The sequence below is a fragment of the Haliotis cracherodii genome, unplaced genomic scaffold (assembly GCF_022045235.1).
Source record: "Haliotis cracherodii isolate W230 unplaced genomic scaffold, xgHalCrac1.p SCAF_8, whole genome shotgun sequence".
In the NCBI taxonomy this organism is placed as follows: domain Eukaryota; kingdom Metazoa; phylum Mollusca; class Gastropoda; order Lepetellida; family Haliotidae; genus Haliotis; species Haliotis cracherodii.
This window is the reverse complement of record NW_027266341.1, coordinates 34911983-34922984: the sequence shown is the minus strand read 5'-3', so window position 1 is coordinate 34922984 and position 11002 is coordinate 34911983. Positions and strand designations below refer to the sequence as shown.

General features: G+C 39.3%; 1 protein-coding gene across 1 annotated transcript in view; it reads right to left on the bottom strand.

Moving 5' to 3' along the window:
* Window positions 1-294: 294 nt before the first annotated feature.
* Window positions 295-11002, bottom strand: part of LOC139449930 (cholecystokinin receptor type A-like) — a 37206-nt gene continuing 26498 nt past the window's right edge. The window contains exons 2-3 of the mRNA XM_071231543.1: window positions 2722-3108; window positions 295-1331 (exon numbers count right to left, since the gene is read on the bottom strand). Coding sequence (XP_071087644.1) covers window positions 727-1331; window positions 2722-3108 — 992 coding nt within the window. The 3' untranslated portion in view covers window positions 295-726. The remainder of the gene's footprint in view (window positions 1332-2721; window positions 3109-11002) is intronic.

Here is an 11002-nt window from a genome sequence, read left to right as displayed (position 1 = left end):
AGCAGTTTAAACTTTTACATCTTAAGATTATTTCCATTAGAATAAAATAAGTACATGGTCTACATCGAGAAACCGATGGTAGCGTTGCGACGATTGTAAACCCCATACTATAAATTAACATGGACAACAGTCGAAGGCAATGACCACGTACGATCACCTTTTGTACTGCCCTATTAGCAAATCACCGAACACATAGTGTACATACAATAATGTCATACACTTTGTTCTACTCGTTGATCTGGTAGGGCATATTCCGCCACTGATTCCAGTTGTCAATGAACGATTCCAGGGATCAAATACGGGAAGTCATAAATGGGAGTAAGTGAAACGTCAACGGTAGAGAATAATCAGTCCCGATTGTCAATAAACAATTACATAACAATTGTGATATGGTCAGCTCCGTTTTGTTTGGAGTCTTTTTTGTGTGATAGAGATACGAGTAGAACAGCCTTTTACGTTCTTCATCAACATTTCACATACCAAGAATATTCTTTAGTTACACCCCTAACAAATTACATAGACTGGCAAATCTCATGTTTGTTGTTTCCTGTGGTGATCTCATGACCACTTTCCTAAGAATTCAAACATCATGGTCGTCAACTTTACAAATCCCTAAGCTCATGGTAGTTATGTGTTAGGCCTGTTTAGGATCAGTTTATGTAATACTGATGTTGGTTTTTGAACGCTATTCTGCAGTGACCGCATTCGCGACCTTCCCCTAGGTAGTCAGTCCAACTCTGTGAGATCATCTGATCCCTGAATATGATCATAATCGGTCTGGCGTATAGAACTAGCTCTAGTTGAGGTTGAAGACATAGGCTGAAACATATCACTCCGCCTGGAGCCTGTTTGCATAATCATCATCCTTCTCCGATCCTTCAGAGGTTGGGGGGTCTTCAGACATCTGAAGGCTCTCACGAATGCTTCTCTGAATTTCTTGTTCATGAAACAATATGTTATAGGGTTACAACATGAAGAAACATAGGACAGCAGATGGATCAGGGTCTTTGTTAAGGGTGTGAGATGTTCCTTGGCACTGCTAAAATCAAACATCATCCATGTATTAACGACGTACACAGGTGTCCAGCAGATGAAGAACTCCAACACCACCATGAACAACATCTTGATCACACGGATTTTATTTTCACGTATTTTCTGAGGATTAGAGTGCCTGATTCTATGTATCCGCTTGTTCCTTTTGTGTAGAGGAGGGGTGATGCTGCCTCCGTCCTCCGTTGAGGACTGGGAGGATACGCTTCTCACGGACTCCCGGTTCATCAAGCGCAGTTCAAGAGTTCTGTAGTTCGGGAGGACGAACCGCGGATTTGAATCTGCAACAGGATCAGTTATTGTAAGACATGATGTGAGGTTGATATGAGTTTTGGATATTGATTTTTTTGCCGTTGTATAGGGACGACACCAAGGTTGAAAACCGCAAATACATTTTGAACAGGTGTGCCACCTTAATGTGTGAGGAAGCCTTTGATGGATGCCTTAGACGTTTACTCCCGTGGTGAAACCAACGAATACGTGTACAGTGGTGACAAACCAAGAATCACAATCAAGGGCAACCTGAGATTCGAACCCATGACCAAACATGACAGAAATATAAGAGTAAAGATGATACTACGAGCATGGGAATGGTCATGACAGACCCAAGAATCATAATCAGCAGTTTCGAATTGTTTACAAACAAGACAAGCATGACATTTGACACTTAATCACTGGAGGTGAGATGAGGTGAGACGAAATGGGACTTAACGTCGCGTCCAAGATCATTGCACTTATATAGCGACGTGCATACACACAATATACTAACTCCAGTCCTTTAGCCCCTTAATGCCGAACGTCAGGCAGGGTAACATCTTTTAATGCCTTTTAGTATGACGCGGCCGGGGATCGAACCACTCTACCACGGCCCTTAATCACAGGAAATGAAATTACATAGCTGAAGTACAATATCTTATCTGTCTTACCAATATAGCGAGCAGAAGAATCAACTCTTCTGTTATTCTTGTGATAAAGGCGCATTACAGAATCTAACTTTCAACGAAAATCAATTTGATTTTCAGTGTAGTATAGAACTACGTTCTTCTGAATACCACGTTAGCTTGAATATGAGTGACAATATGTATATTAAATTTGCAGTAACAGATTTTAAAATCTTCAGAAATTCAGCCACATTAGACAGGGGGCGCTGGTAATGACGTTATCGCAACTTTCAGCATCAGGGCTTACACAAGTGCTATAAATCATGTTTCTTTAAGCAGGGGACTGACCTGTTATGTTCAAACTGGTGATCCGGCATCTCTGGCAAGGTAAATGGATTTGCCTTGCACGTGATTCTCATATAAAATTAACATTCTCGGATTCATCTTGTTTAAAAGCTAGCAAATCAACAGTATTCAGTTTCTCTCACTACATACATTGGATATACGTGTCAAGATTATTAGGACATATATTAGATAAAAAAACCAAGAAATTAAAGAGAAGCTGGAAGAACACGGGGCACCTTGGCACGTGTATCTCAATTGAAAGGCACGAATTACACTGTCATTGTAGTATCGTTAAACATATTAAGTATTTCAAGGTACAGGAATAAAATATTCCAGGACCGGTGTTCATAATTACCGTAATGGCAAACTAGTTCCGGGGTTTTAAGAAAGGTAAAAGGTTTTATTTTAAATAAATGAACTGAACGAGGAACAGGAAAAAACATACCGCTTTTTTCTTGCAGTTGAAAATTGCAGCAGTCTGAAGTTCGTACATCAGTAGCCAACGTCGTAATGACCCTGCCGTAGGCCACGCTCATGACGATGACGGGGATGATGAGCAACCCTAGGTCCAGGACCACCGTATACGCCTTCTCGAAGTCCACGTGCGGCCACACCTCCCTACACGCGTGTTTTCCCCTGGCCAGGCTGACATGGCGCTGGAAGATGGCCACGGGGGTCATTGCCAGGCCTGCCAGGATCCAGCACACAGCCAGGGACCTGTAGGAGTGGGAGAGAGTCTGCCAGGACCTGGAGTGCAAGGGTTGACATATGGCGTAGTACCTTTCCAGTGAGATGGCCACTAGGGTGAAGCAGCTGGCGCCCACGGACACTGCTGCAGAGAGAAACGGTTTATTGTCAGGGTTACTATTTATCCATATTTATCCACATAAGCGATTTGATAAAAGTCAATAAGAAGCATCTTCATAATGAAGATTTCAAGCAACCATCTTGGTGACGTAATGTAAATTCCATCTGTGACGTAATATAGACGTAAAGTTGAATGACGTCATATTTGACGTCATGTCTAAAGATACAAGAACACAGGTTTTTTTAAATATTTAGTTTGTACGATGAACTTATTAGATATGTGTGTTTATCAATCTAGATCTTGTAAAAAGTAATGTGGTTTAACTTCTGGCGCTCGTTTCGTAAAGTGAGCATGACCAACAGAATAATGCATTAATCTGTATATATATATATGTATTACCAATCAGATTTGAAAGATCTTACTTTCAAATATCTGCATAAAATGAGTCAGCGATTCTCATAGATTAACGTGATACCACATTGCTCTCAATTAACGGGGAAAACACGATGTAGGTTGTTGTTGTTCACGAGGTCACAAGATGATAATTTTGTGTGTTTGTTTGTTGTTTAACGCCGCACTCAGCAATATTCCAGATACATGTATATGACGGCGGTCTGTAGATAATGAGTCCGGACCAGACAGTCCATGGATTAACATCATGAACATCGATCCACGCAATTGGGATACGATGTCATGCATCAACCAAGTGAGCGAGCCTGACCACCCGATCCCGTTAGTCGCCCCTAACGACATGCATGGGTTGCTATAGTGTGGATATGTTATACCTTTACCTTAATCTTTTTTGCGTAAGCGAGTGATCAAGTTTCACGGCGCGTAAGCTTAATGTTCGTGGAAATGCAACATGCTATATATTACATAAATTATTAGATTAACATGCTATACTATAATTATGTTTACGGAAATATGTTAAAGACGCTTTAATTGAGTGTATCTGTACATTGTTGGAGACCAAAACCAGTGATAGTGGGTCACTAAAGGTTGGTCAAAATAATGAAGAATTTTATATTTAAATATTGTGAAGTTAACTGTCTTTAGTAATTGTGATATTCGTGTTAGCAAAATGTAAATACAGTGATTTAGGAGCGCTGCTTGAATTTGCCGCTTTGATTTTCACCAGGAAAAAATGTCAATTCACGACTCTGGTAGACGTAAGAATGATTTAAAGATGTCGCACTAAGCTGTATGAAAACAAACATCATACACTGATATTCATGTTATAAATGAACCCGGTATCACCTTATAATTGCATTGATAGCTTAAGAGACAAACTCGATCGTCCTGACAGCTGAACAAATTGCAGTAGCTGGCCATCCACTGGGAGTTATCAAATGGTAATAATGAACGAAACAAGGTGTCAGATGTGGAAGGTCCTCCACAGTCTGGATTTACTAAAAAGTACAGACCCGTGAAGATTCCGGGGAGGAATAGGTCTTCAGCAACCCATGCTTGCCGTAAAAGGTGACTATGCTTGTCGTAAAAGGCGACTAACGGGATCGGGTGGTCAGGCTCGCTGACTTGGTTGATACATGTCATCGATCCCAATTACGTGGATCGATGCTCATGATGTCAATCACTGGATTGTCTGGTCTAGACTCGATTATTTACAGACCGCCGTCATATAGCTGGAATACTGCTGCGTGCGGCGTTAAACAACAAACAAACCAACCAACCAAGCTCCACAGTCTACAGAACATGTAACTTGGCTTCAAAAGTCTGTCTGCCCTTTGGAGATCAGGGTTAGAATTGGTCTTCAGCGATCCATGCTTGTAAACGGCGAATAATGGATTCGGGTGATCAGACTCGCTGACTTGGTTGATGCATGTCATCGTATCCCAATTGCGCAGACCAATGCTGGTGATGTCCATCACTGGATTGTCTTGCCACGTCTCGATCAGTTACAGGCCACCGCTATACAGCCGGAATATGCGGGGTTAAACCACAAAACAAACCCAAATCAAATATCATTCTATCTAGCTTTGCCGTACCGTTCCGCACACAAACGTGACGTTCACATTACGTATGTGACAAGTGGATCTCGTCACTCGTGTTCAAGTATGGAAAATATCAACCTCTTCCCATTCAACGGCAACTGGGTAGTATGATCTCATTCCATTTCACGCCTCACTGCATTAATGGATTGCTAGGATATACACTAGATTTGACCAACTGTCTGTTAAATTACTTTTCATTATAATTAGGACCGATCTTGTGTTAACAAATTAACCCCAGGCATTGCGCTTTCAATCTGAGCGTATATAATGTTTGACATGCAATCTTGGTAGGTTCGATTAATCACGGATAACTGCTTCTGGAAAACGCTTGATAACAGATGTAGTGGACTAATTGTTTTGGAACACATCTTGGAACCGCAATCGTTCTACACCTACACTAACCTAACTGACAATGAAAACAAAATATATCATACTTCATTCATTAATACTCTGAAAGCTACATCACAAGAACGATTTACTCGAACCAAGCATACAGTTTTGCTGTCCAAGGATGGACGTTGTGAAGGGCGTGACAATGCCAACCTTGTTTGAGCTTGAAATGTGAAAGTTTAGTTTAGTACAAAGAAGGTACCTGGATCTAAAACTGGTTCCCTGTGACCTACAAGAATTTCGTTTTGCTTAATTGGGGACAGAACTGATTGGTGGAATTGTTGATCTATTTATTGATGGTTCGATGGCAATGCACAAATGACAAGTTAAATTAGCTGAGATCGATAACGCGCTAAATTATTGATCGTTGGGAAAGACGCAATGAAATGAAAAAGTACCGCTAAATTATTTTTTTCCTTAACTATTCGTTTTCAAAATACACATTGTCAAAACATTGCAACCAACAGATATATCATCATGGGGAACAAGAAAGTGAGTGCAGCTATTGGGAACAATATTTCAGGTTATCATGGTGCTTACTGTTCAAGGAAGGTCCATGGTGTATTTCGTCAAACCAAGAAGTACAGGTTTGGCTGACAAACCAAGGGTAATTAACGTGGCGAATCTGAAATTCGAACCCACGACCAAACCACTGCTAATCTGTGAATTATGTTGCTTTAGCACATGATGATTGTTTATCAGGCGCTCATAAAATAATTTTGTTTAATCGCTAATAACGCTTACGACTTTTTGGGTATACTGCAAACAGGAATGGCGCAAGACCAAGTTGATATTTTAATGTTCACAGAAACACAATATCATCTCGTAGGAGGCGTTATATACTGCAGGGCAACACGAATGGCTTGCCATGGTGCGGTGTGTGACGTCACGCCAAGAAAACAACCATATTCGGTTGATGCATCTACGAAATCGATACCAAAATGCCACATTAATTCCTGGGTTGAGACCGATTGGTAGAATGTATTTTGCACGTCTAGATTGTGACAGTATACTGTTCACAGATGAGTTCGGGATTCGTCTGCATTTACATCACTTTATAAAATACACGGTTACTTTTTTCGTGATTATCCAGTCTGGATTCATAGTTCATAGTTCATAGTTCATGTAAGGTATTGTAGCTGCCACTTACTGGACCTATTGTATTGCTGTTCTAATTGTAAACCTAAAACTGAGTCTTTGAATATATTGTGTTAATTATTCTTTGATCTTGTGTGGTTATTCAGTGTTTGATAGACATTTCTAAAAAATTGACGGATGACAAAGAAGACACATTTATGGATATTAACTTCTTTATTATACTGTAATAGGGACGTTTCAGTATAGATCCTTATACCGTTGTTAGTCTATACCGAAACGTCGCTATTACAGTATGATAAAGAAGTTGTTATCCATAAATTATGTTTTCTTTGGTAAATCTTACAATTTACTTCTGTCGTACCGATTTCTGGTTTATCTCTGCGTTTCAATTTGGAAATTTCGATTTTAAAGATAAAAGCAACTAACTTTTTGATACAACAATAAACCATCGATTTTCGTCAAATATTTAAATACACATTTGAGAAATGAAAAGAAAATTACAAAAAAACAATGATCATAAAATTTCTAAACTGGGACTTGCTGTTCCTCGGTGTTGTAATAAGCCTGGAGGATGCATGGATGGTTATTACCCTCCCCATTGACACTAGCTGGTACTCTCAATCTTGCAAAAAACAACAGCTGTCTTCACTGAATAGCACAACGGAAACACAAGTAATAAATATTCTATATGCGTGCACTGGCTCTGTTTGGCTACCGTTATTATCCGTTTTACGTCAAACGAATCTCATGTGCGGGTTGATAAACAGATATTCTCACACTCATTTGGACATAACAGTTACAAAAACAACATCGTCTACACGTTCCGACCAGACATGTAACAACATGCGTTGCAGTACAGCGGCTCTTGCACTGTATACTCGACAGTAAAACAACTCACAAGAGAAATTGCTTGGAATAAGGAAGGGACGATAGGAGCTGCAAACCAACAGTCAAAGAATTCCATTAAACCAAAATTGAAACTTCGGACATAATTCTTGTGGCTTAACTTTTGACAAAACCATTTAAAATGGAGGACCAAACTTCAATTCAGAAAGAACTTTTTACCTCCAAAGGAACCTCGCTATGCAAGCAATCAGTTGTGAACCATTGCTATTTATTGCCTATTTAATGACAAATATTATTTCAAGTGTTGACGGTTTTGTAACGATGTTACCAGATTAGAATTGAGATGTGTGCGTGTTAATACGTGTGAACATGTGTGTGTGTGTGCATGTTTTGGGTTTGTGTTAGGGGATATGAGCGTTTGTGTGAACTGAGTAAAATAAATCATCACGAGCCAAACATTTACAACTGTATAATTACCTTTAACGTCTCTATTCAGGTCGGAAAATGCTCATGATCACATAAAGGCATATATTCCTATTTCAGGTAAATAAATTCAGGAGTATTTTTTAATGAAAATCAATACTTTTCATGAAATATAAATGATACAATTTTAAAAACCAGGTCCTTCAATTCAAATGTACACATAAATCTGTTATAATTATAACAATTATCAGTTCATCGTTTTCAAATTAACGGAAACACACTTTCAATTAGTTCATAAATTGTTCCCTGTTCGAAAACGTGTGTAGTTGGCTATAAGACATCAAGGTAATGAATCTCCACTAATTGAGCAGAAACCACAACATCAACGTCCGGCACACATCACTCTAGCATAAACAGTTGTGACATATTTCCTATAGGGACTAATGGCGTGTTCTCATCACACACCGTAATATGTGTCTCGTCATGGCTTAACCCACTCCAACAATAGCATTTTGACGATTGCTGCATGAGTTCCGCGCCGGGAAGAGGTCACAGCATTTATCTCAATCAAAATCTGTGGATCACTACATGCTCTGGGGCAGACTGTCAAGACCCCGAGTCAATATTGATCAGGGAATACATCTGCCTATTCGCTCGTTGGTCAAGAAGTGTCTGTGAGTCTGACTTCGAACAACATGATTCTCACTTCCAATACCCCTTATAGGTCAGCGGCTATTCCCCGAGGGCTCCAGTCTTGTCTTAAACGTGGCCACAGATAGGTCAATTATTGTTTGTGATAAGCCTAAATCTTGTCAATATACATATAAATGGATTCAGTAATATAAATTGATTCTTTAATCGTTGGGAGATAACATACGTGAAGTCACGTCTGGATTCGAGCGGAGAAAGTGACGAGGTTACACGATAGGGTAATTAGAGATTTGGGTAATTTGGTTCTGGCAACCCCCCTCATAAAATCCATTGAATGTCTTAAGAGACAAATTCTTAGCTTGACCTTATCCCCTTCTTCTTCTATTTGTTGGAAAATGAGTCGTAATAGGCATAAACATTAAACATGGTATTATATCATATATCGACAAAACCTATTTACATAATAAATAACGTCTCTGAGTCCATAGTACGACTCTGACTGTGACATAAGCAGTGGCATAAGCATTCTTTTCGCGAACACCGGGTGTCATCAATGATTTTTAGTGATCCATTCATAAAATGTTTTATCACAGCTTAGCCTTTCACGCCCAATGGAACCTGTTTCGGCGGATAATCGATACTAATTTTTCTGTGGCGTTGAATTTCTTTATGGATCACCACGATGATATTCGCGAAAAGGCGACAGCCCTGTTAATCAGTACACTCAATAATACGTACATCACCGCTAGGGACGTTAACACACAAAGAGACATAACCTCGCATCTGTCATTCACAATTCCACATAACGGCTACTCCGGGCTAAAATTGTCACTTTACATGTATACACGTCCATCTTGCAGCATTTTCAACGATCTTGCCAAAGGTTTGCCAGGACAAAAACATACATGATCATTAATTAGTGTGGGATTAAAGAACAGTTTTTAACACTGCTGTTAAGCTGTCGTATGTCAGCGAGTTATATGATGCAATTATACACTGATCCTTATGATAATGATAGGATGAAAGGAGGAAATGAAATTAATCACAATTAAAAGGAAAGGTCTGCGGGTGGTTTGTCGATGTAATAGAATATATGGTACACTAAAAATAAATGAAACAAGGTTTGATCTGCCACGTAATATCTACATTGTATTATCATGGACTTTTCGCTGAATTTCAGTGGTCCCCTCTTGTAATTTTCGCAGCACTTTTGCTGATTATATTTTACTGGTTTACTGGATAATCTCTTGCATTGACAATGTGTGTGTATGTTTGTGTGTGTGTGTGTGTGTGTGTGAGAGAGAGAGATTGTGTGCGCGCGCGCGCGTGTGTATTTAAAGCGTGTTGTGTCGACCCACTGGGTGGTCATACCCGGGCTTGAGACACAGAACATGCCTTCATAAATTTAGCATGTATGATTTGAAACAATGTGTCTAAGTTACCCAAATGTGAGCATCAGTCGTTGATCCGTACAGTCTGTCTCTAATAACTGAAGTTCAGAAGATAACGAAGTTGGAAAAGGTACTTTTATTAATAAAGTTATATATATCAACAAGTTTAACCATAGCGACATTACTGGTTAAACTGAATACATCAGCCTTGGATAAGATAGATATAAATATGAATATAAAAAATCTTTAAATTTGAATTCCTTCTGCAGTCTTGGTATAAATATCATGGAGCTCGAGGAACCTTAAAAACTGAAGCTCATCATACTATTCTAAAATATGTTTAAGACCGACTTTTCTCGAAATCTTTTAAGTTGCATGGTTGTTGACATTCTTGAAAAATGTCTTTCAGCTACGATTGATTTAAGTTGTATTGACACTCCGAACCTCCGTAACGTAATGTCATCCAATGAAAGGCTGGAGCTTATGTCCCGGATTATTGGCTTGCAACATTAAACAGAACCGACAAAATTAATCAATTTGAAGGGTTCACACAACTTCACATCAGACTCAGAACATAGGCAAGTATTTACACAAAGCGGTTGGAAACAGCACAATACTCTCTCAATCACATTTTTTCTAAATAAATGCCATCCATCAGAAAGCATTTCAGGGTAAATTCAACGTTTCAAAAACACAAGAATAATAGAACATAATACAAAGCCAAGAATTCACGAATCTCATAAATGGGGTTTGGGTGCTCCCTAAGGAAACCAAATTGACTGCATGTACAATATCAATCACATGAGGTGACATTGCCTTCACAATCTGAGACTCAGAAGCACCTTCTGAAGCTCGCCCCTTCCATCTAATCAGCCCTTGTTCGATGCAGCCAAATGAACCAGATGAGAATGGCTTACTGTGATGTCTTCAGCAAATTACTAACCAAATGATAAATTAGATAAATTGGAACTGCATTCAGGGCGGCAAATATGTCCGAGTTACATTATGAAAATACCAATATTTACTTCATGTACGGTAATATCATTATGAATCACTCATGCTGTGTTGGACATCTAGGTTAAGGGTTTGTGCTGGACTATGAAGGTT